At 43.2% G+C, this 25684-nt stretch overlaps 1 protein-coding gene across 2 annotated transcripts in view; it reads left to right on the forward strand.

Annotated features, from left to right (window-relative positions):
* Nucleotides 1-1231: 1231 nt before the first annotated feature.
* The window catches only part of snx25 (sorting nexin 25), a 51323-nt gene continuing 26870 nt past the window's right edge, over nt 1232-25684 (forward strand). The window contains exons 1-5 of one of the 2 annotated variants that reach the window (XM_014212787.3): nt 1232-2426; nt 2911-2995; nt 7797-8013; nt 12726-12898; nt 16668-16854. In XM_014212787.3, coding sequence (XP_014068262.1) covers nt 2112-2426; nt 2911-2995; nt 7797-8013; nt 12726-12898; nt 16668-16854 — 977 coding nt within the window. In that variant the 5' untranslated portion in view covers nt 1232-2111. The remainder of the gene's footprint in view (nt 2427-2910; nt 2996-7796; nt 8014-12725; nt 12899-16667; nt 16855-25684) is intronic. The other variant, XM_014212788.3, reaches the window with a different exon arrangement.

The raw sequence follows: 25684 nt of genomic DNA on the forward strand, positions 1-25684 counted from the left end.
CTGTGTCTACATCACAATACTAAGTTCAAGTATAATTTTTTACCATGCATCATGAAAGTTATTTTTATTCAGTTGGACTATGAGCCTGGATATTTGGGTAAATTGATGATTATTATGATACTGTGTGTACCAAAAGGCCAGTTACCTGTAAGGTTCCTAGTTCAAATCCCCGAGCAGACACGGTGAAAAATCTGTCATTCTGTCCACGAGCAAGATAACAACAGCTCCGCGGACGCCTAATGTGGAAGCCCCCCGCACGTCTCCAATTCAGAGGGGTTGGGTTAAAAGCAGTAGTCAAGTTTCAGTTGAAGCTTGTGTGAATTGACAATAAAAATAAATGCAATCCTTTAATTGAATCCCCTTGTCTGTAGAAATGGTTGTCTTCGAGATGAACACATAGTGGCAGTAGAATACTGTAACATTTTTGCATTGGAATTTCAGAAAAAGTCCTTAATATTTTTACAGTAATGGTGGAATGATAGTGCTTCACAATATTTTTCCACGCCCAAAATGATTGGGCCCAAACAAAATTGCATTTGAATGGTATAATAATATAATAATATATAATTATAATAATTATATATAATTAAAAGACAAAAGTGTATTATCCCCTTATAATATCTTAATGATTATCTCCTTTTTCACTTTGTTTAACCTTGTGGAATGTTGAAAGGTCACTGACTGATTGTTCCACAGTGACCCCTCTGACAACTTCCCCTGGGGGCTATTCGTTACGTCGATTCTGTTGTAAAACTACCAGAATTTGTTCTATAGAAACTTGTTTTAATTTGAAACTGTTTGGACTAATGAATACACCCCTGGGGTTCATTATGCCGATTGTTTTGCAAAATGTTTCGTTTGTTGCAAAACGTTTTGCAACAGTTAACTCCAAACGCTGTTGAGTTCCGTTTTGTTCTTAAACGGAAGTTGTAGTTCAGTTGTGTCTCGCCCCCCAAAAATATTAAATAAAATAAATGGCTGGAAGAAGTTAACTCCAATTTAGAGCATGGTATAATTGTTAATTTATTGATGTGCAGATTGGAAAGGCAAACTGTAGAATCCATAACATTTAAATGAACTAGAACTTCCGTTGAGGAACCCAACAGCGTTTATGTCACGCTGAAGAGCGGTTGGAGTTAACGGTTTCTGTTGCAAAACGTTTTTCAACAGACAAAACATTTAACAACAGAACGTAATGAATACACCCCTGATTTGGTTTGTGCGGTTGACACCGCCACGTTGATTGGTCGGCAGATTTCACGTGTAGAAAGAAATGTGTCAGTCAAGTTAATAACAGGAAACAAGACACTCAGCTGAAGATAGAGGGCAATCGATAACAAAACGGCCTGCCATCGCCTCGCCTACACAGGTGTCATCATCAGCTGTGTCGATGCATACTCAGGAATACGAATTTTCCAACCAGAGGCATTTTGCTATTTATTTTCTTTAGAGATAAAATATTGAGAAAGGTCTGTTTCAGGTAGCACGTAAGCTAGTTAGCTAACTAAAGCTAGCTTGCATTTACCTGCACATAGTTGGCTGCTAGCTAGCTAGCTAATTGCTGATGGAGTTTGTTAGCAATTAGCAAGCTTGCTAACGTTAGCTGCGGACAGAGCCTGTTGGCTATATAATGTAACGTTAGCTATTTAGCCAAAGAAGCCTTATCCACCTTTCGGATTTTGTCGAGTAAACGTAACGTTAGCTGGCCTGCTAAGTAGCTAGTTAGGTAATTGAACTGTAATGAACTTACATGCTCGCTGCTTTCTTGCGTTTGGTATCTAGCTTACCAACCCAGCTAGCTAGTTGTGAGATATTGTTTACATGGAACACCGGAAACTTGCTTGCTTTGCGATGCAAATCTGATGGCACGAGAAACATAGACTAGTTAGGTTCATAGGATGACGTCAATGCCCAGACCTTTACATGGACATAGGAAGCTAACAACAGCAAGGGAATGTTTTTTTTTTCATCTCTAAGGTCCAATATCCCATGTCAATATTTGGGTGCCGTCTCTCCCAAAATATGGTAAATGCGTTTGAATGAAGATCCAACTGCGAGGAACACAAAGCCTGTTCTCTTGTCGGTGTTGAGGAGATGTCATTGACAGCAGCATGCATTTTGCTGGCAGGAGCAGCAGCAGCACCGATGCCCCCATGTCTAGCGCCGCCTCCATCGGTTCCTCTTTTCGTTTCTTGCCCGTCATCTGCTTGGGAATCGCCGCAGCATTACTTTTTCAGTTTGGATATGGGGGGCTCACCATAACGTCATTTTTTCTGAAGCTTTTTATTTATATCTCCTTTGCATTGTTCTGCTTCTTGTTGGGAAGCTTTGGTCTCCTCGTTAAAAAGGGTCCTCCTAAAATCAGCCGATTTGAAACTTCAAAGAGACAGTCTACTTACCTGTTGGACTTGTTTAACAAATTAATGGTAAGCATCCTGAATAGTTTTTATTCATGTTAATGTCATGGACCTTTTCATTGTTCTCCATGTCATCCTTGTTATGACCACTGAGTTGTGTGTCAGTGAGACATTTTAAATTCAATACAGTAGACCTCTATAGGCATTCATTATTGTGCTCTTCAGTCCTGCGTGATGACACATTATCATGTTGTGTTATAGCCTATAGCTTCAACAGTCTGCCAGACCTTTGAAGCATAGGCAGTGTTTATCTCAGTCTTGTATCTCCTGCATGACACTGTGTGGGTGTTGCTCAATACTACCTCAGTCACTTCCCTGTCTGGGTTGGACAACACTGCCCATTCAACTATTCCATTATTTATGAATTTCTGTTTTGAGGTTGTTAGATTATGTCCTTTGTCAATGATCTTGTTTGTATGCATGCAATGGGCTGAGAGAGCGTTATTGACCTTCAGCTGGGACTCCATCCTTTGTACTTGTGTTATGTTTGCAGGGAAGGTTCACCGTGCCACTTTTGGAGTCTGCGCAGACAAGAAGAGTGGTGGTATCACACAATGTGGACAAGGCCCTTAAAGAAGGTTAGTGTTTGGTGGTTAAAACCCCAAATATAATGCTGCACAAACATCATCATTTGTGTGGAGTTGGCAGTCCTAGAATAGGCCTACCTTTTCTCAGGAAGAGCTTGTGAGATCAGCAGCTTCCTTTCACTTGGTGTAAGAAACATGGAAAAGATTTCAATTGCATACTCCTCGATCCTCGTCTCCTTCGCAGAACCCATTGGATGAGAAAGCCAGAGGTCCCTCCCCTCTGACCTCCTCCAATGGGGTTTAAGGAAATGAGGAGAGAGCACGCAAGGAGTATGTAGTTGAGATCACTACATTGTCATTCACTAAGCACCACGTCTGCTCACATCCCAAACAACATCTCTCATTTACATTTTACATGGTGAAGATAGCCTTTCAAATAACTTTCCCTACTGGCAAACAAAAGCTATCCCCTGGTAATGAGATCACAATTACATGTGTATTACTGTATTTAACAAGCTGCTGTGTGTTACTGTATTTAACAAGCTGCTGTGTGTTACTGTATTTAACAAGCTGCTGTGTGTTACTGTATTTAACAAGCTGCTGTGTGTTACTGTATTTAACAAGCTGCTGTGTGTTAATGTATTTAACAAGCTGCTGTGTGTTACTGTATTTAACAACCTGCTGTGTGTTACTGTATTTAACAACCTGCTGTGTGTTACTGTATTTAACAAGCTGCTGTGTGTTACTCTATTTAACAAGCTGCTGTGTGTTACTCTATTTAACAAGCTGCTGTGTGTTACTCTATTTAACAAGCTGCTGTGTGTTGCTGTATTTAACAAGCTGCTGTGTGTTACTGCATGGATGGTTAATCACAAGCCCCTTATCGAAGATAGCATTAGCCCTAATGACTGGCACTTATTATACCCACCAGGCAGAAACCAATCAGAAATGGTATTATTGAAATGTTGATTACAGAAAGGAACAACGTGGGAAGTCTGACCCAACCTCCCCCACCTTGTTCAGCCCATGTTGGATAGGATTACTGAATCTGTTGAAGCAGTGTGATGGAGGGTCTCACATGATTGGAGGGGAAGAAAGGCCCAGTGTTCCCTTTATAGTGCATTTTGACCAGGGTCCATGGAGGAGAGCATGGTGGCCCTTGTAAAAAGTAGCGCACTATAAAGGGAACATGGTGCCATTTGGGACAGGGCCAGAGATGTTTGCTGTCCTCCCTGGCCCTGCGTTTAACCAACATGCTGTTTACTTTACACACCACTCCTTTCATTCATACAGCAGGAGATTGTTCTCAGGCAATTTAGATTTATCAATACACTCGTCTCTTGCAGCTATTAGCCTCGCTTGAGCATTGAACTGCTTACTTCATGGCTGGGATTTGGTAGCCTACACTTTGGCTCTACAGTGATATATTGTCATGTATTTGCAGTAAGTCATGCAGAAAGGCATTACTGTCTTGTCTACCCCCTCTGGTATTGTGATGAAAATGTTATATCATATCAGAGATCTGTATATACTGACAAGATGGCCAGGTCCCCGCCCTAACAATAAGAGTTGTTGTTCCAAAGGCGGGAAGACAGGCGGTCTGCTTATTGTGGACAGATTTTGACTGGAGTGAACTCTCTCGCTTCACCTCTTCCAGTATATACAGATCTCAAGACGTCCGCAGGGAGTCGCTAGAGCGCGATGAGCCAAGTAAAGCCCCTCCGGCCAAACCCGGATGACCCTGGGCCAATTGTGCGCTGCCCTATGGAACTCCCGGTCACTGCCGGTTGTGACACTGGGATTGAACCCCAGGCTGTAGTGATGGACCTTAGGCCGCTGCGCCACTCAGGAGGCCCCGCCTCTTCCCTTCTGATCATTTCTGAGCAGCGCCATAGCAAGGTCCATGCTGCCCTCTGACCTGTCACATGTTGGGTAAGGATGGGTCATTGAGGAGGAGCTCACTAGGCTTAATGCAAATGAATTACCAAGGTGGTTGGCAGGTCACCCCATCACTGGCATTACCATCATGTGGTTCTTATGTAGGGATTGATTGAAGCCATCCAGGAGATATAAACTGATCTTCTTCACTGACTGTTAGCGTTTTCAACAAGAGCTCAACCAACCTCCCACTTCTCGCCACACTAAGGGAGTTTAAGTTATTCACAATATCCTGTAGAGGGCTCACTGTGGAGTCGGGCACTGTCAGTCTGAAGCAAAGCAAATTAAAGGCCTTTTTTGGGATATGTCTGACTAGGCTATAGCGCCCGACTCTACCTGGGTTTGTGCTCCCTACAGTGCTGTCTGGCTCTCTATAGAAACACAGAAATGTAGCTGCAGTCAGACATTGGCATGCTTTGGGTTTAGTGTCTTGAGACAAGTCTTTCCATACAGTATGTTCTCATTGATATGGAAGAGGTTCTGTATCATGGCAGACAGTGGCACTGTCTGTATGGAGTGGCTGCCATCTGTTACCTGGCAGCCAGCATTGGTACTGTGCTGAGGTCCTCCCAGAAGAAGGGTCTTTACTGTCTGTATGGCTACTGCCTTATGCTGATGTCACAGAGAGAGTACCACTGAAGAAGTACATCTCCCCAACCAGGAGAGTAAACTGTAGCCTAGATGGCTAGGACACAACTGGCTTAAGGAGCAATCAGAAAGGGTATAGGGTTGGCTTAGGCACCATAGAGGTTAGTCTGTTGGACCAGACAGGTGATATAACAAGCAGATCCACTGTCTGGGAGAACCCAGTGTTTAATTTAGGTCCTTTCAGGCCCTCTACAAGCTGGAATGTTGAATACAATTTGAATCTACTCTACTGGTTGTCTGCGGGGTTGGTCCTTATGATACTCTGAGGTTTAGATTATATATCCACAAGAAAGTGTTATTAAACTAACTTTTCAATATGTTGCTAGTGGATTAAGGTTTTGTCACCTGAAGCATTCGCACAGCCATGACCTCGGCTAGTGTGCATGACCTCGGCTAGTGTGCATGCATCACTATTTACATGGTTGTGCGTATGCTTCAGGTGCTAGAAATTAGAGGTTGACAGATTCAACTTTTTATGACAATCGGTAATCGGCATTTTTGGACGCCGATTACATTGCACTCCACGAGGAGACTGCGTGGCAGGCTGACTACCTGTTACGCGAGTGCAGCAAGGAGCCAAGGTAGGTTGCTAGCTAGCATTAAACTTATCTTATAAAAAAACTATCAATCTTAACATAATCACTAGTTAACTACACATGGTTGATGATATTACTAGTTTATCTAGCTGGTCCTGCGTTTCATATAATCAGTGCGGTATGTGTTCATTTATCATCGAATCACAGCCTACTTCTCCAAACGGGTGATGATTTAACAAGCGCATTCGTGAAAAAAGCACTGTCGTTGCACCAATGTACCTAACCATAAACATCAATGCCTTTCTTAAAATCAATACACAAGTATATATTTTTAAACCTGCATATTTAGTTAATATTGCCTATTAACATGAATTTCTTTTAACTAGGGAAATTGTGTCACTTCTCTTGTGTTCTGTGCAAGCTGAGTCAGGGTATATGCAGCAGTTTGCCGCCTGGCTCGTTGCGAACTGTGTGAAGATAAGATAATTTCTTCCTAACAAAGACCGTAATTAATTTGCCAGAATTGTACATAATTATGACATAACATTGAAGGTTGTGCAATGTAACAGGAATATTTACATTTATGGATGCCACCCGTTAGATAAAATACGGAACGGTTCTGTATTTCACTGAAAGAATAAACGTTTTGTTTTCGAAATGATAGTTTCCGGATTTGACCATATTAATGACCTAAGGCTCGTATTTCTGTGTGTTATTATAATTAAGTCTATGATTTGATAGAGCAGTCTGACTGAGCGGTGGTAGGCAGCAGCAGGCTCGTAAGCATTCATTTAAACAGCACTTTCCTGCGTTTGCCAGCAGCTCTTCGCTGTGCTTCAAGCATTACGCCGTTTATGACTTCAAGCCTATCAACTCCCGAGATTAGGCTGGCAATACTATAGTGCCTATAAGAACATCCAATAGTCAAAGGTATATGAAATATAAATGGTATAGAGAGAAATAGTCCTATAATAACTACAACCTAAAACTTAACTGGGACTATTGAAGACTCGTGTTAGAAGGAACCACCAGCTTTCATATGTTCTCATGTTCTGAGCAAGGAACTTAAACGTTAGCTTTTTTACATGGCACATATTGCACTTTTACTTTCTTCTCCAACACTGTGGTTTTGCATTATTTAAACCAAATTGAATGTTACATTATTTATTTGCGACTAAATGGATTTTATTTATGTATTATATTAAGTTAAAATAAGTGTTCATTCAGTATTGTTGAACTTTAATCGGAAACTGCTTTTTTTGGTCCTCCAATAATCAGTATCGGCCGTTGAAAAATCACAATTGGTCGACCTCTACTAGAAATGTGAACCCACTACCAACGTGTTGAAAAGTTGGTTTAACCAGAGGAACCGAGAGTAATGTCAAATGTAATTTTATTTAACATTACGGCTTGGCGAGGCTCTGAAAGGACCATATCCAAATGAGCACACAGCAATGTTTCCAATAGTACCTAGTAAGCATTAGTTAGCTATTAGTGGCTGATGCATTAGGCTAGGATTGAGTAAGAATAGGAGGTGGGGCTGATGGTCCAACATGCTCAAGTCTTAATGTTAACCTACACCGTGAAATAAAGACGGATTGTGGCTGAACAGAGAATTCAGAGTTTTGCTACTCTTTACCTGCAGAGATTTCTATTGATGCTTCTGCTTAAATTTACCCTTTATTTTGCCAAGCAGTGTACCAACCACGTCTTGTTCTCTGTGTCTCCAGTGTTTGACTACAGCTACAGGGACTATGTCCTGTCGTGGTATGTGCCGCTGAGCCGCGACGAGGGACAGCTCTACCAGATGCTGTCGGAGGACTTCTGGGAGATGGCCAAGCAGCTGCGGGGCCGCCTGGCAGACGTCGACATGGTCAACGTGGTCTGCAATGACACCGTCAAGACCCTCCATGCACACTTCTGTGACCTCAAGACGGCCAATACCAGGTACAGGAGGGTGTGGGAGGAGGAGATCTGTTTGTGCTGTCTTGACAACCATAGGAGTTAGGACAACACAAACCAATTGGGGAGCAGGCAGCAGGCTAGAGGAGAGGTTCAGGGGCCCTAACGTGGGCCTCTCTGGTCTGGTGAGGATGTAGAGGTGGTCATCATCACTCTGTAATACTCGGTATTACCCAGCTTCCCCCTTTCCTCGAGAGGAGAGCAGCCTTGCTTATTTTAGTCTGTGGCCATGGAGCAAAGCTTGGGACAGGGTTCGTAATTTAACTTATGCTACTGGACTGGAGAGGATGCTCCTTCACTGTCTGACTGTTTTAGCTGTTTACCCCTTTTGGAAATTGGATATTGTCACCAACCGGCTCGAAGTCCGTAACAAAAAGGGAGACGACGTGGAGATTAGGAATAATACAAATATTTTTCGTTAACTGAAGTAACGTAAATACAATTAACAATGGTGTGTGTAGTCAGTAATCAGTAGCGTAAGTGAGTGGTTGCGTGCATTAATATGATAATGAGGGGTGTTGAAAGGTGCCAAAGCAAACAAACAAAACGGCCACAAAGATGCCACAACCAAAATCCATCAGTGTGTCTGCATGGAGAGAATCCAACAGTGTGTCTGCATGGAGAGAATCCAACAGTGTGTCTGCATGGAGAGAATCCAACAGTGTGTCTGCATGGAGAGAATCCAACAGTGTGTCTGCATGGAGAGAATCCAACAGTGTGTCTGCATGGAGAGAATCCAACAGTGTGTCTGCATGGAGAGAATCCAACAGTGTGTCTGCATGGAGAGAATCCAACAGTGTGTCTGCATGGAGAGAATCCAACAGTGTGTCTGCATGGAGAGAATCCAACAGTGTGTCTGCATGGAGAGAATCCAACAGTGTGTCTGCATGGACAGAATCCAACAGTGTGTCTGCATGGACAGAATCCAACAGTGTGTCTGCATGGACAGAATCCAACAGTGTGTCTGCATGGAGAGAATCTCCTCAATGGGCCCAGGTGTGTCCCATGTCGCTGACGACCTTCCCAGCTCCCTCCGCCGACATCCTAATAAGGAAAACGAGCAAAGAGAGAATACGGAAGACAGAGTGGGAGGGTAGTCACAATATGGATGGGGCCAGATGTAAATATTTCTAACAGAACAACTATAAAAAGCATATGCATGACCATGGTAGCAATTGAAAGAGAACACTTTGGACATTATGGGGAAATGATCAGGACACAGCAGTTCACGTCACAAGACTTTAACCAAACATTACACTGATTTTATGTGCATTTTACATTTACTGTACTTTTCACAGCATTTGTCAACAAAATATGAAAGTACGTTTTGGAGTAGGTGCAAGATGAGAAAAAAACGATGACAAGGGTTTGCGTGTGAGGTCTAACTGGTTGCCACACACCTCTTCAAACTGAACAGTTCCTAAGTCATTTCAATGAGCTTTAATGACTCAAGGAAAGAGCTCTCAGCTATCAGGTGCTTTTTTTAAGCTCTACTAGTTTTGCCATTGATGAACAGAAGCAAACGCACGTGTAGTTTTTTGTTTGGAACACAGCCCTGCATCCCCACTGTCACACAATTACTGTTGATTCTGTCAGTCAAACCCCATGCAGCCCTGTGAAGCAGAGAACGTGACCTCTGGCTTCATGTATAGCATGTTACTTTACAGCCACTGTGTTCCAATTTTGGCGCTTATCAATGACAAAATCTGCCGTTTTCAACCGTAAGGGATGACGGGCTGTGAGCGGAAAGAGCTACTGATCAGTGTTTACGATGCTGTAAAGTCTCTGTTCCATTTGCCCCGGACATGTACACGTAGAAGTGGAGCTCACTCGTAGGAAAGCAAGGACAGACAGGGAAATGGGGAAAGTATTCAGACCCATTGACTTTTTCCACGTTTTGTTACGTTACAGCCTTATTCTAAAATGGATTGAATATTTTTTTTTTAAATGTCCTCTTCAATCTACACACAATATCCCATAATGACAAAGTGATAACAAGTTGTTTGACATTTTTAGAAAATGTATTACAAAAAAAAAAAATGCCTTATTTACATAAGTATTCAGACCCTTTGCTATGAGACTTGAAATTGAGCTCAGGTGCATCCTGTTTCCATTGATCATCCTTAAGATGTTTCTACAACTTGATTGGAGTCCACCTGTGGTAAATTTTAATTGATTGGATATGATTTGGAAAGGCACACACCTGTCTATATAAGGTCCCACAGTTGACAGTGCACGTCAGAGCCAAAACCAAGCTATGAGGTCGGTAGAGCTCCGAGACAGGATTGTGTCGAGGCACAGATCTGGGGAAGGGTACAAAACAAATTCTTCGGCATTGAAGATCCCCAAGAACACAGTGGCCTCCATCATTCTTAAATGGAAGACGCTTGGAACCACCAATACTCTTCCTAGAGCTGGCCGCCCAGGCAAACTGGGCTATCAGGGAGGTGACCAAGAACCCGATGGCCACTGACAGAGCTCCAGAGAACCTTCCAGAAGGACAACCATCTCTGCAGATCTCCACCAATCAGGCCTTTATGGTAGACTGGCCAGACGGAAGCAACTCCTCAGTAAAAGGCACATGACAGCCCGTTTGGAGTTTGCCAAAAGGCACCTAAAGGACTCTGACCAAGAGAAACAAGATTCTCTGCTCTGATGAAACCAACATTGGACTCTTTGGCCTGAATGCCAAGCATCTCCTCTGGAAGAAACCTGGCACCATCCCTAAGGTGAAGCATGGTGGTGGCAGCATCATGCTGTGGGAATGTTTTTCAGTGGCAGGAACTGGGAGACTAGTCAGGATCAAGAGAAAGATGAACAGAGCAAAGTACAGAGAGATCCTTGATGAAAATCTGCTCCAGAGCTCTCAGGTCCTCAGACTGGGGCGAAGGTTCACCTTCCAACAGGACAACGACCCGACGCACATAGCCAAGGCAAAGCAGGAGTGGCTTCGGGACAAGTCTCTGAATGTCCTTGAGTGGCCCAGCCTGGACTTTAACCGGATCCAACTGTAGGAAGAGTCTGTAGAGACCAGAAAATAGCTGTGCTGCGACGCTCCCCATCCAACCTGACAGAGCTTGAGAGGAACTGCAGAGGAGAATGGGAGAAACTCACAAAATACAGGTGTGCCATGCTTGCAGCGTCATACCCAAGTAATCGTTGCCAAAGGTGTTTCAACAAAGTACTGAGTAAAGGGTCTGCATTCTTATGTAAATGTGATATTTCATCGTTTTGTTTTGCTTTGTCATTATGGAGTATTGTGTGTAGATTTGAGGGGGGGGCAATTTGATCAATTGTAGAATACGGCTGTAACGTAACAAAAGTCAAGTGGTCTGAATACTTTCTGAATGCCCTGCACTGTCTGAGCAGCGGAAGTCAGAAAAAACACAATTTAAATGTGTTCATTATGCCTTTTTAAAATAAGTTACTCACTGTGTGACTGTCTGTTAGTTCATTTTTCTCCTGTAATGCATAGTGTTACTTACTATACAGTGAAGCAACCAATTAAAATAGAATTTTCTATAAGCAATCCATTAGATACATTTTAACAGTAGGCCAGTTCCAAACAGTCAACATTGAAGCAGGATCTCTGCTCTCAGCTAGGTAACCAGTTGAAATGTACAGCAAAATGTCACTATTTTGAAACCCTGAAAGACTTTCAGCAGGTATGTCCTCACAGTGAGCAAGCTGCTTCCCTTGGTTTTTATACTGTGTGTCTCTGGCTCTGCATCCCACATTGACTTTGAAAGAAGAAAGAAAGAGGTCCTCATCCATCAACTGATAGTTTTATTGGATGCTTCCCAAATGCCGTTTGGGATGCATCCATTGTGTAATCTTCCTGTGCTAGATTAATATTGTGTATTATGGGGTTTAATAATGTATGTTGCCAGTGCCATATTCTGTGCTCAGACAGAGCTAATCTAGCAGTCTGTGTAATGTCAGAGGTCCCTCTTGAACTTTAAATGAGGCTTTTCAGAAGTTCAGTCAGTCCTTCTCTCCCGAAGACTTCCAGCTGGAGATGCTGCTCATTATTTAGCACAGATTCAGATGCACTCGACCAGAACTGCTGGGCTACCTCTGCCCCCCCTCAGAGCTCTCTGCCCCCCCCCCCAGAGCTCCCATGACGTTGTTCTATGATGGGTTTGTCACCTTTAAGACTGCAGCTTTATTTACACAAAGATGATGCTCACTTTGACAAACCCATCATAGTGAATGGATAGTCTTCAGTAGGGTTGAGTGTATTTTGTTCAAAGCACACGTCTGAATTGTAGGCTTTCCAGTAAATGCACACTTCCTCTGTCATGCCTGCTGTCATATCTCAGAAGCCATGATGTCATGCCTGCTGTCATGCCTCATTAAAATGAAAGAGCTGTGACTGCAGTATGGATCAGTATCAGTTATGTTCTCTCCAGCCCCTCTGTACAGAGATCTGTCATGAGGACAGATTGCCGTCTAAAGCTGAATACCACATCTCTGATGTCTGGACTGCCTTTATCCTGCCTGGAGTCTGACTGGGAAAAAAACTAAGCACTACAATTAATTCCATTGATTTGACTTTAAGTTTATCAGCAGTAATCAGCTTACACAAAGATACTGGCATTGCCTGTGCAGTGAGGAATCGCTCCTCTGTAGCGTGCAGAACAAAAAAGTAAATGTAGGAGCCCCACCCTTCTCTCACTCTCTAACCCCTCTCCCAGGCAGGAGGAGTTGCCCAAGCCCTTCCCCCTGCACCAGTGTCTGCAGAGCCCTGAGGAGGAGCTACGGTTCCTGCGCTGCTGTGCCCGCCTGCTCATGCTGTGCCTGCTGCCCACACGAGACGCCCGCTCCTACAGCCTGCGCGTGGTTCTAGTGGAGGTTATCACCACCAAAGGTACACACACAGCCAGGGACACACCGTCCTCTCTAAAGCTCATCCATTATTCGTTCAACACAGGGACTGACTCACCATGTGTTCCAAATTGCACCCTATACCCTTTATTGTGCACTACTTTTGACCAGGGCCCAAAACCTATCGGAAATTGTGTCCCAAATGGCACCCTTACTCAGTGAATTGGAAATCTATTTCATGTAACACTGGCATGATGAGCAATGATGTGGGCTGGATGATGTGACAGCTCCAACTGAATGACTTGTCAGCTACTGTATTTATGCTGTTAGGAGGGGGGAAAATGCTCTCGCATGCTCCTCGCTGTACTAACCAAAAAACAACGGGGAACAACCAGATATTTGCTGGTGTTAAAATATGAATGACTATGGACTGTCTCTGAAGACGCCAAATGGAAAAGCAAAAGGCAACACCAATCAGAAAAGGGCTGTGTTTCACAACAGGGTTTTACTTCCTTGTGAACTGACTTGCTGTGCCATCACAGATGTGGTGCTGTTAATAGCAGTGAAGGAAGGCTGCCTGACTGCAGACCAAGGAGGCAGAGCTAAATGGGCTGTCAACAAGGTGTGTGGGCGATTTGTTTATCTTGCAGGCACAGATGGATGACAAAAATATACTTCCACACCCCTAATTATATCTTCATTACAACCGTTACTTAGCAACATCCCTCCTTCAAGGTACTGAACATGTTAGATTTGCTCAGTTTTACCCCCACTCTCCTGTCATGGTGTTGGGGAGGTTCAGTTATACCTCCACTCTCCAGTCATGGTGTTGGGGAGGTTCTGTTATACCTCCACTCTCCTGTCATGGTGTTGGGGAGGTTCTGTTATACCTCCACTCTCCTGTCATGGTGTTGGGGAGGTTCTGTTATACCTCCACTCTCCTGTCATGGTGTTGGGGAGGTTCTGTTATACCTCCACTCTCCTGTCATGGTGTTGGGGAGGTTCTGTTATACCTCCACTCTCCTGTCATGGTGTTGGGGAGGTTCTGTTATACCTCCACTCTCCTGTCATGGTGTTGGGGAGGTTCTGTTATACCTCCACTCTCCTGTCATGGTGTTGGGGAGGTTCTGTTATACCTCCACTCTCCTGTCATGGTGTTGGGGAGGTTCTGTTATACCTCCACTCTCCTGTCATGGTGTTGGGGAGGTTCTGTTATACCGCCACTCTCCTGTCATGGTGTTGGGGAGGTTCTGTTATACCGCCACTCTCCTGTCATGGTGTTGGGGAGGTTCAGTTATACCTCCACTCTCCTGTCATGGTGTTGGGGAGGTTCAGTTATACCTCCACTCTCCTGTCATGGTGTTGGGGAGGTTCAGTTATACCTCCACTCTCCTGTCATGGTATTGGGGAGGTTCAGTTATACCTCCACTCTCCTGTCATGGTGTTGGGGAGGTTCTGTTATACCTCCACTCTCCTGTCATGGTGTTGGGGAGGTTCAGTTATACCTCCACTCTCCTGTCATGGTGTTGGGGAGGTTCAGTTATACCTCCACTCTCCTGTCATGGTGTTGGGGAGGTTCAGTTATACCTCCACTCTCCTGTCATGGTGTTGGGGAGGTTCTGTTATACCTCCACTCTCCTGTCATGGTGTTGGGGAGGTTCTGTTATACCTCCACTCTCCTGTCATGGTGTTGGGGAGGTTCTGTTATACCTCCACTCTCCTGTCATGGTGTTGGGGAGGTTCTGTTATACCTCCACTCTCCTGTCATGGTGTTGGGGAGGTTCTGTTATACCTCCACTCTCCTGTCATGGTGTTGGGGAGGTTCTGTTATACCTCCACTCTCCAGTCATGGTGTTGGGGAGGTTCTGTTATACCTCCACTCTCCAGTCATGGTGTTGGGGAGGTTCTGTTATACCTCCACTCTCCTGTCATGGTGTTGGGGAGGTTCTGTTATACCTCCACTCTCCTGTCATGGTGTTGGGGAGGTTCTGTTATACCTCCACTCTCCTGTCATGGTGTTGGGGAGGTTTTGTTTTAAGAGCATCCAAAATGCTCAATGTTATTGTTTCATGTTATCAGTTTTTTGGGGGGGCATTTGTTCATATTTTGTAATTTGTTTATTTGATTTGATCTCACAACAAAGTAATGCGATTTGAGGATAGATTTGATTTCTTGAACAATGGGCCGTTGTTTTCTAACTGAGCTCAACCTGAGGCCAGGCTGTAGTACTTCTATGGGTTTCCATGGAGGACTGACTGGGTGGAGAGAGGTGGGCCTCCCAAATGGCACCCTATTTCCAATGTAGTGCACTACTTTTGAACAGGGCATTGTTCAAAAGTAGTGTACTCTGTAGGAAACGGGGTGCCATTTGGGACACAACCAGAGAGGGTGAAGTCTGGGGAAATGTACTGCCCTCAGTACCAAGGCTGGGTGCTGCCTGGAGTGGCCAGTCTCTGATTCCATTTGCCAGAGATTATCTATGAAATCGCCATTAGAAAGCCATTCCACCAGCTATGTGTGAGGAATCTGATAGTTTGCTTTGCATCACAGCAGCACAGCGCTCGGAAATGTTTGAAGTCACACATAAAGCATATCAGATCTTTCAGTGTTTGGCTGAAAAACCTGTGAAATGGAATAGAATCCAGCCCTCTAAGCCACACACTCAAATGCTCCCAACACACATCAGCAAAGCTTTCGTCTAGTGCACAACGTCTAGCTCGGTGCAGATGCCTGCTCTCAGTATTAATCAGAAGCAAGCAAAAACACAGGGATGTCTGCAGCTCTTTCCGCTCTAAATATTAGGGCCTTGAAGGAAATATGTGGGGGGGGTGTAGCAGCAAGAGTGGAGGATGAGGGGAGTGGTTCTTGTACCAGCCCATAGACCCCCCCCCCCCCCCCCCCCCCCCGGTGCTGTAGCCATCCAACCAGCTGTCAGAATGATGAAACCCCTGAGGCACCCTATTCTATACATCAGGGTTTCCCAAACTCCATGACCCCATGTTTTGTTTTTTGCCCTAGCGCTACACAGCTGATTCAAATAATCAAAGCTTAATTATGAGTTGATTATTTGAATCACTTCTGTAGTGTTAGGGCAAAAACCAAAATGTGCGCCCAGGTGGGGCCCCAGGACCCAGTTTGGGAAACCCTGCTCTACAAAGTGCACTCCTTATGGGCCCTGGTCAAAAGCAATGCATTATATATTGAAAAGGGAGCCATTTTGGACATAGCCCTGGCCTACTGCCTGCCAGCCTCAGCTTTTACCAGTTCAGCTGTTTACGGCTTCTTGTGTAAGCATGTATGAGTCACCCCTTCCCTTATAAAACATTTATCTCCTCCATAAAAATGAAATGTGAAGAAGCCCACTAAGAGCCAGTGACATCTGAAGGCAGCCCAGAAATGCCACACTATAAGCCTGTTTTCTACTGTGTGTGTGTGTGTGTCTAAATGAATAAGCTGGAGCATGCCACACTATAAGCCTGTTTTCTACTGTGTGTGTGTGTGTGTCTAAATGAATAAGCTGGAGCATGCCACACTATAAGCCTGTTTTCTACTGTGTGTGTGTGTGTGTGTCTAAATGAATAAGCTGGAGCATGCCACACTATAAGCCTGTTTTCTACTGTGTGTGTGTGTGTCTAAATGAATAAGCTGGAGCATGCCACACTATAAGCCTGTTTTCTACTGTGTGTGTGTGTGTCTAAATGAATAAGCTGGAGCATGCCACACTATAAGCCTGTTTTCTACTGTGTGTGTGTCTAAATGAATAAGCTGGAGCATGCCACACTATAAGCCTGTTTTTTACTGTGTGTGTGCAGTGCTGAAGCCGCTGGTGGAGGTGCTGAGTGACCCAGACTTCCTGAACCTCATGCTGCTGTCTCAGCTGGAGCACCGCGAGCAGCTCAACGAGCACCACAAGAAGGCCTATACCTACGCCCCGTCGTACGAGGAGTTCATCAAGCTCATCAGCTCCTCCTCAGACATCGACTTCCTCAAACAGCTCAGGTACAGACAGAGCAGCCTAACCCTAGTCCTACTAGTGCTTCTGCGTGCGGGTCGTCTGTGTGTCCATGTCCTGACTGACACAGAAGATCTCCAGTTTTCTCATTAGCCATGCCGACACGTACACCTCAACCACTCTGTCCATGTCATACCAACACGTCACACCGTCTCTCCCCTTTAGTGCTGAGAGATGAGTGCTTTTTGTAGCCCGTCGGGTTTTGATTCGGTTTAAAAATATATATATATATATATATATATATATATATATATATATATATATATATATATATATATATATATATATATATATATATATAAGTGTTTTAAACAATACATGCATTATGTAGGTTCAATGCTGTAACAGCACAAAACAAGATGGTAGTGAGTGACTGCGCTTTACTATCACTTATTAGGCTCTAACCATCATTTATTCACATTACTTTAATAAAATATTTCAGTTGTGTATGTTATTTTATTCCAAGTCATCATCTCATCTCTGCTCAGGCAGTATCAGCCAGACAGCCTTTTATCTCAGTGCTCCCAAAAGAGTCATCAATAGAGTCATCCTGGCTAGCTGCCTGCTGTCTGACAATCACTATTTCAGTAGTACTTCAAAGTAGATAAGTCATACTTTTTAAAACTGCTAAATAACAACTATCAATCAATTAGATGTATTGTCGGGTAGAGATGCCTAACAACCGCTCTCTATCCGTATCTATCTTTCTTCCTCTGTCTGCCAGCCCCACGGGCATGCTTGCCCAGCAAGAACCAATGAGAACAGGCAGCTATAGGCACAATGGATTCTGGTCATTGTAGTTAATTACCATGTTTTCTGCTCTTAACTATGATGAGTTGGACAACATGTCCCAGAGAGATCTCTCTAGAGAAAAGGCGCATTGAGCGCACAGAAAAAAGGCCAAACTAAATGGAATTCAAATAATTGAACCGACTTCAGTCAATTAGTTATTAAAAAACCTCTATCATTTAATCGCTGAGCATTACTCACCTTAAGCCACCCTGAGTGACAAACCTGTGTGTTTGTGAGCCTCTCTGTACCTGCTTCTGTGTCCTGAAGAATAGATAGCTCTCCTGTCTGACAGCCTCATTCGTGATTTTCTCTCCCCTTGTCACTGCCCTGTGTTTCTCTGTCATTGACATGCATCGCAGCTTTTCATGAAATGACACTAGGACCCAAACAATCCCTGGCTGCTGCCTCTGATCAGGGTGCTTTACCTCTTGGTGTTGGGCCGTGCTGTGTTCAGCTCTCCTGCAGGCTACAGTCATTACTCCCTCCCTCTCTCCCTCCAGTGCCACACTCTTATGAGCCATGCCAACCTGACGAAGATCCTTGTAGGATCTAAACATTGTTTGTTAGTGAATAAAGGTACGTGGTGGAGCTTGTGAGTGTGCAGACTTTATTAAGTCAGCCTGTAGACCTAACACCACGACGCTGACTGGGTCAGCCTGTAGACCTAACACCACGACGCTGACTGGGTCAGCCTGTAGACCTAACACCACGACGCTGACTGGGTCAGCCTGTAGACCTAACACCACGACGCTGACTGGGTCAGCCTGTAGACCTAACACCACGACGCTGACTGGGTCAGCCTGTAGACCTAGCAGGTGTTCCTAATGTTTTGTACACTCGGTGTACGTACATACACTACCGTTCAAAGGTTTGGGGCCACTTATAAATGTCCTTGTTTTTGAAAGAAAAGCACTCTTTTTATTTTAATTTTTTTTTTTATTATTTTTTTTTTTGTCCATTTAAAATAACGTCAAATTGATCAGAAATACAGTGTAGACATTGTTAATGTTGTAAATGACTATTGTAGCTGGAAACGGCAGATTTTTTTTTATGGAATATCTACATAGGTGTACAGAGGCCCATTATCAGCAACCATCACTCCTGTGTTCCAATGGCACGTTGTTCACTAATCCAAGTTTATCATTTTAAAACGATAATTGATCATTTAGAAAACCCTTTTGCAATTATGTTAGCACAGCTGAAATGGTTGTTCTGATTTAAAGAAGCAATAAAAGTGGCCTACTTTAGACTAGTTGAGTATCTGGAGCATCAGCATTTATGGTTTCGATTACAGGCTCAAAATGGCCAGAAACAAATAACTTTCTTCTGAAACTCGTCAGTCTATTCTTGTTCTGAGAAATGATGGCTATTCCATGCGAGAAATTGCAAAGAAACTGAAGATCTTGTACAACGCTGTGTACTACTCCCTTCACAGAACAGCGCAAACTGGCTCTAACCAGAATAGAAAGCGGAGTGGGAGGCCCCGGTGCACAACTGAGTAAGAGGACAAGTACATTAGAGTGTCTAGTTTGAGAAACAGTTGCCTCACAAGTCCTCAACTGGCAGCTTCATTAAATAGTACCCGCAAAACACCAGTCTCAACGTCAACAGTGAAGAGGCGACTCCGGGATGCTGGCCTTCTAGGCAGAGTTGCAAAGAAAAAGCCATATCTCAGACTGGCCAATAAAAAGAAAAGATTAAGATGGGCGAAAGAACAGACACTGGACAGAGGGACTCTGTCCTGCTTGATTTTTGCTCTGACGTGCACTGTCAACTGTGGGATTTTATAAAGACAGGTGTGTGCCTTTCTACAGGTTGACTCCAAGTTGTAGAAACATCTTAAGGATGATCAATGGAAACAGGATACACCTCAGCTCAATTTCAAGTCTCAAAGCAAAGGGTTTGAATACTTACGTAAATAAGGTGTTTTTGTTGTATTTCTATACATTTGCAAAAATGTCTGAACCTGTTTTTCGCTTTGTCATTATGGGGTATTGTGTGTAGATTTGACGAGGACATATTTTTTTAATCGATTTTAGAATAAGGCTGTACCGTAACAAAAAGATAAGAGGTCTGAATACTGTCTGGCCCATACACCGGTTAAATCATTATTTTTAAGCCTTGAGACAATTTGAGAGCTATATTGTATGTGTGCCATTCAGAGGGTGAATGGGCCAGACAAAATATTTAAGTGCCTTTTGAACAGAGTATGGTAGAAGGTGCCAGGCGCACTGGTTTGTAATCAAGAACTGCAATGCTGCTGAGTTTTTCACACTCGCACACGGGAAACTTATCAAGAAGGGTCCACCACCCAAATGACAACCAGCCAACTTGACACAACTGTGGGAAGTATTGTAGTCAACATGGGCCAGCATCCCTGTGGAACACTTTCGACACCTTGTAGAGTCCATGTCCCGACGAATTGAGGCTGTTCTGAGGGCAAACGGGTGGGTGAAGCTCAATATTAGGAAGGTGTTCCTGATGTTTTATACACTCAGTGTACATGCATACATACAGTGCCTTCAGAAAGTATTCATGCCGCTTGACTTATTCCAGATTTTGTTACAGCCTGAATTCAAGTTTTATTAAAGCACTTCTCACCCATTTACACATAATACTCCATGATAAAGAAGTGTAAGTATTCACACCCCTTTTCTATGACACTTCAAATTGAGCTCAGGTGCATCTAATACATTTTTTAAAATCATCCTTGATGTCGCTGCAACTGAATTGGAGTCCACCTGTGACCAATTAAATTGTTTGGACATGATTAAGAAAGGAACACACCGGTCTACACAAGGTCCCACAGTTGACAGTGCATGTCAGAGTAAAAACTAGACCATGAAGTCCAAGAAACTGTCCGTAGTTCTGAGAGAATTGTGATGAGGCATATATCTGGGGAAGGTTTTAAAATAATTTGTAAAGTGTTGAACGTTTCCAAGAGCATGGTCTCCATCATTGGGAAATTGAAAAAAGAAATATGGAACTACCCAAACTCTGACTAGAGCTGGCCGTCTGACCAAACTGAGCAACCGGGCAATAAGACCTTGGTCAGGGATGTGACCAAGAACCCAATGACCACTCTGACAGAACTAAAGAGTTCCTTGGCTGAGAGACCTGCCAGAAGGACAACAGTCTCCACAGCACTGCACGTGACCGCTGCTCCCCATCTAACTTAACAGAGCTTGAGAAAATATGCAATGAAGAATGGGGGAAAATCCAGACATACCCAAGGCGACTCAAAGCTTATACAGACATACCCAAGGCGACTCAAAGCTGTAATCACCACCAAAGGTATTCTACAAAGTATTGACTCTGGTGTGAATACTTATGCAAATGATTTTTGTATTTGATTTTAATTAAGTTTGCAAACATTTCTAAACATGTTTTTACTTTGTCATAATGGGGTGTTGTGTGTAGATGGGTGAGAAAAAAATCTATTGAATCCATGTTGAATTCAGGCTATAATACAAGATGTGGAACAAGTCAAGGGGTATAAATACTTTCTGAAGGCACTGTGCATGCAGCTGGTGTTCAGCCTGCCGTGTGCCTGACGATCAGAAACTGCGTTAGAGGACGGCTGAATGCATCCCAAATGGCACCCTATTCCCTATAGTGCGCTACTTTTGACCAGAGCCCTATGGTAGTGAACTATATAGGGATCAGGGTGCCATTTGGGATGCAACCATTGAATGCCCTGTAGTTACTAGTGTATGATGAATCAGCAAAGCATCTTATAATACCAGATCCATCGCAACTGTGGATCAGTCCAATCTTTCTGTATGGCACTCTCAAAGGCAACGGTTTCATACGCTTTAATTGTTAAAACCAGTCATGTTCTCCACATCGATCAAAAGATAGACCCTTTTGTATTTTTTTCATTGCTAATTTGAAGCTATATTGATCCAACTGTAAACAATTTTTTTCTTAAGCTCTCTGAGCCTTGGCAATGTTCCCTTGTATTAAGCATCTGGCTAAAATGTTGCAAGGACATTATCTAAGTATGACTCTTATGTATCTACTGTTGATAGTCTGTTTACCAGAGGTGTCTGATCTGATTCTCAGTTACGGAAAACATTTTGGCTGAAGTGTTTGTTCTCTTGCCGTGTCCAACAGTTAAAACCTGTGGATTTACTTTTTAGGCATTTAAGAGGCTCTTATCAGAGTCGACTTACAGGAGCAATTAGGGTTAAGTGCGTTGCATAAGGGCACATTGACAGATTTTTTACCTAGTCGACTCAGGGATTCGAACCAGCAACCTTTATGTTACTGGCCCAACGCTCTTAACTGCTAGGCTACCTGCCGGATATAAGGCTTTTCACTTGCGAGATAATTGCAGTATCCAGACAGCTAAATGAGCTAGCTTAGCATGGTAGATGTAACCATAGTTAAGCCCACTGATGACGAAGACCTCTAGCTTAAATTACACCGAACCTGCCCTGTCCGTATACCTTAATGCTGGGTTTCCATGGGAACTGAGCTTCAGTAAGATGACATGTACTGTAGCAGAGCACTTTATCAGGGAATCAAGAACAGGCTTTTATATCAGTATAACAGGTCTCTAAAACAGGGGTGTTTTATATCACTGTAACGGGGGTTTTATATCACTGTAACAGGGGTTTATATCACTAACAGGTCTTTAAAATGGGGGGGTTTTATATCACTGTAATGGGGTTTTTATCACTGTAACAGGTCTCTAAAACACGGGGGTTTTATATCACTGTAACGGGGGTTTTATATCACTGTAACGGGGGTTTTATATCACTAACGGGGATTTATATCACTAACAGGGGGGGGGGGGGGGGTTTATATCACTGTAACGGGGGTTTTATATCAGTATAACAGGTCTCTAAAACAGGGGTGTTTTATATCACTGTAACGGGGGTTTTATATCACTGTAACGGAGGTTTTATATCACTGTAACGGGGGTTTTATATCACTGTAACGGGGGTTTTATATCACTAACGGGGGTTTATATCACTAACAGGTCTCTAAAATGGGGGGGGGGGGGTTTATATCACTGTAACGGGGGTTTTATATCAGTATAACAGGTCTCTAAAACAGGGGTGTTTTATATCACTGTAACGGGGGTTTTATATCACTGTAACAGGGGTTTATATCACTAACAGGTCTTTAAAATGGGGGGGTTTTATATCACTGTAATGGGGTTTTTATATCACTGTAACAGGTCTCTAAAACACGGGGGTTTTATATCACTGTAACGGGGGTTTTATATCACTAACGGGGATTTATATCACTAACAGGTCTCTAAAATGGGGGGGGTTTTATATCACTGTAACGGGGGTTTTATATCACTGTAACGGGGTTTTTATATCACTGTAACAGGTCTCTAAAACACGGGGGTTTTATATCACTGTAACGGGGGTTTATATCACTAACAGGTCTCTAAAATGGGGGGGTTTTATATCACTGTAACGGGGGTTTTATATCACTGTAACGGGGGTTTTATATCACTAACGGGGGTTTATATCACTAACAGGTCTTTAAAATGGGGGGTTTTTATATCACTGTAACGGGGGTTTATATCACTAACAGGTCTCTAAAACACGGGGGTTTTATATCACTGTAACGGGGGTTTTATATCACTGTAACGGGGGTTTTATATCACTGTAACGGGGGTTTTATATCACTGTAACGGGGGTTTTATATCACTGTAACGGGGGGGTTTTATATCACTAACAGGGGTTTTATATCACTAACAGGTCTCTAAAATGGGGGGGTTTATATCACTGTAACAGGGGGGTTTTATATCACTAACAGGTCTCTAAAACGGGGGTTTTATATCACTGTAACAGGGGGGTTTTATATCACTAACAGGTCTCTAAAACGGGGGTTTTATATCACTGTAACAGGGGGGTTTTATATCACTAACAGGTCTCTAAAACGGGGGTTTTATATCACTAACATTTTTTTTTTTTTTTATATCACTGTTAACGGGGGGGGTTTTATATCACTGTAATAGATCTCTAAAACAGGGGGGTTTTATATCACAATTTTTTTATTTATTGTCCAAGTGTTTTAATGGCCTTGATTGTTTATTCAAATATGTAATACAAATCTCAACTTCTTTTGGTTATGTTTTATACCGCTATAATGCTCCAGGGCTAATTTTGTTAACATTTTGGCATGTTTTTATAGAATTGGAAAATAAAACATTTATAAAGCTGACATCCCTTATCACTACAACATGTCTCTAAAACAGGGGTGTTTATATCACTGTAATACACAACAAATACTTCAATTGTTTAAGCATATGTTGCAGAACAGTGAATATTGACAAAACATTGCTCTTAAATGGGTCAGGGGTTAGCCAACATACTCAAAACAGACATATTTTCAAGTTCAATGCAAACATTTATAAAATAAGGTAAATGATTCATTTAAATCAGCCTATTCCCTATATAGTGCACTACTTTTGACAAGAGACATGGGCCCTGGTTAAATGTAGTTTACTATATAGGGAATAGTGTTCCCATACAGGCAGTGGTTGATGATGCCTTCACTGACTATTTTGTGCTGTATTGTGTCAATACCCCGTAATTACAAATCAAAAACTGTTTTTTAGAAATTTTAGCTAATGTATTAAGTGATTACAGCCTTGAGTCCTCTTGGGTATGATGCTACAAGCTTGGCACACCTGTATTTGGGGAGTTTCTCCCATTCTTCTCTGCAGATTCTCTCATGCTCTGTCAGCTTGGATGGGGAGTGTTGCTGCACAGTTATTTTCAGGTCTCGCCAGAGATGTTCAAGTCCGGGCTCTGGCTGGGCCACTCAAGGACGCCCCAGTCTGAGGTCCTGAGTCCTCTGGAGCAGGTTTTCATCAAGGTTCTCTCTGTACTTTGCTCCGTTCATCTTTCCCTCGATCCTGACTAGTCTCCCAGTCCCTGCTGATGGAAAAACATCCCCACAGCATGGTGCTTCCACCACCATGCTTCACCGTAGGGGTGGTGCCAGCTTTCCTCCAGACGTGACGCGTGACATGGAAGGTTCTCCTATTTCCACAGAGAAACTCTAGAGCTCTGTCAGAGTGGCCACTGGGTTCTTGATCACCTCCCTGACCAAAGCCCTTCTCCCCCAATTGCTCAGTTTGCCTGGGCGGTCAGAATCTTGGTGATTCCAAAGGAAGAATCTTGGTGGTTCCAAACTTCCTCCAGTTAAGAATGATGGAGGCCACTGTGTTCTTGGGACCTTCAGTGCTGCAGAAGTCTTTTGGTACCCTTCCCCATATCTGTGCCTCGACACAATCCTCTCTCAGAGCTCTACGGACAATTCCTTCGATCTCATGGCTTGGTTTTTGCTCTTTTTATGCAATATCATCTGTGGGACCTTTTATATAGACAGATGTGTGCCTTTCCAAATCATATCCAATCCATTTGAATTTACCACAGGTGGACTCCTGTTGTAGAAACAGATGAAGGATGATCAATAGAAACAGGGTGCACCTGAGCTCAATTTCGAGTTTCATAGCAAAGGGAATGATGTAAATAAGGTATTTCTAAAAACCTGTTTTTGCTTTGTCATTATGGGGTAATGTGCATAGATTGAGAAATGTTTTATTTAATCAATTTTAGAATAAGGCTGTAACGGAACAAAATGTGGAAAAAGTCAAGGGGTCTGAATACTTTCTGAATGCACTGTATGTATGAAGCACTATGTCTAATGCTCTATGTAATGTTAGTGACGTGTTGCATGTGTGTCTACATCAGTCTTAAGATGACATGCTGTATGACGCAAATATTATTTCCTAATGGATACAATGGTTATCATCCCAAACATCATATTTACCCATAGCCAAGGTCACATGGCCTTGAACTACCATCTGCATTACTTGTAGTTGACTGCAATGAGGTAATTACATGCAAACCAGTCTGTCTGTGAGTGCCGGAGGGAGCAATATTCCATGCTAAATATTCAACACCATTCTATGGGGCCCTGCCGTCTCTTGCATTTATTTGACGTCTCTGGTCATTTGAGGCGAGGCATGGTATGAGGCAGTGAGAACGC

Source organism: Salmo salar, chromosome 09 (assembly GCF_965601325.2).
Source record: "Salmo salar chromosome 09, fSalSal1, whole genome shotgun sequence".
Lineage (NCBI taxonomy): Eukaryota > Metazoa > Chordata > Actinopteri > Salmoniformes > Salmonidae > Salmo > Salmo salar.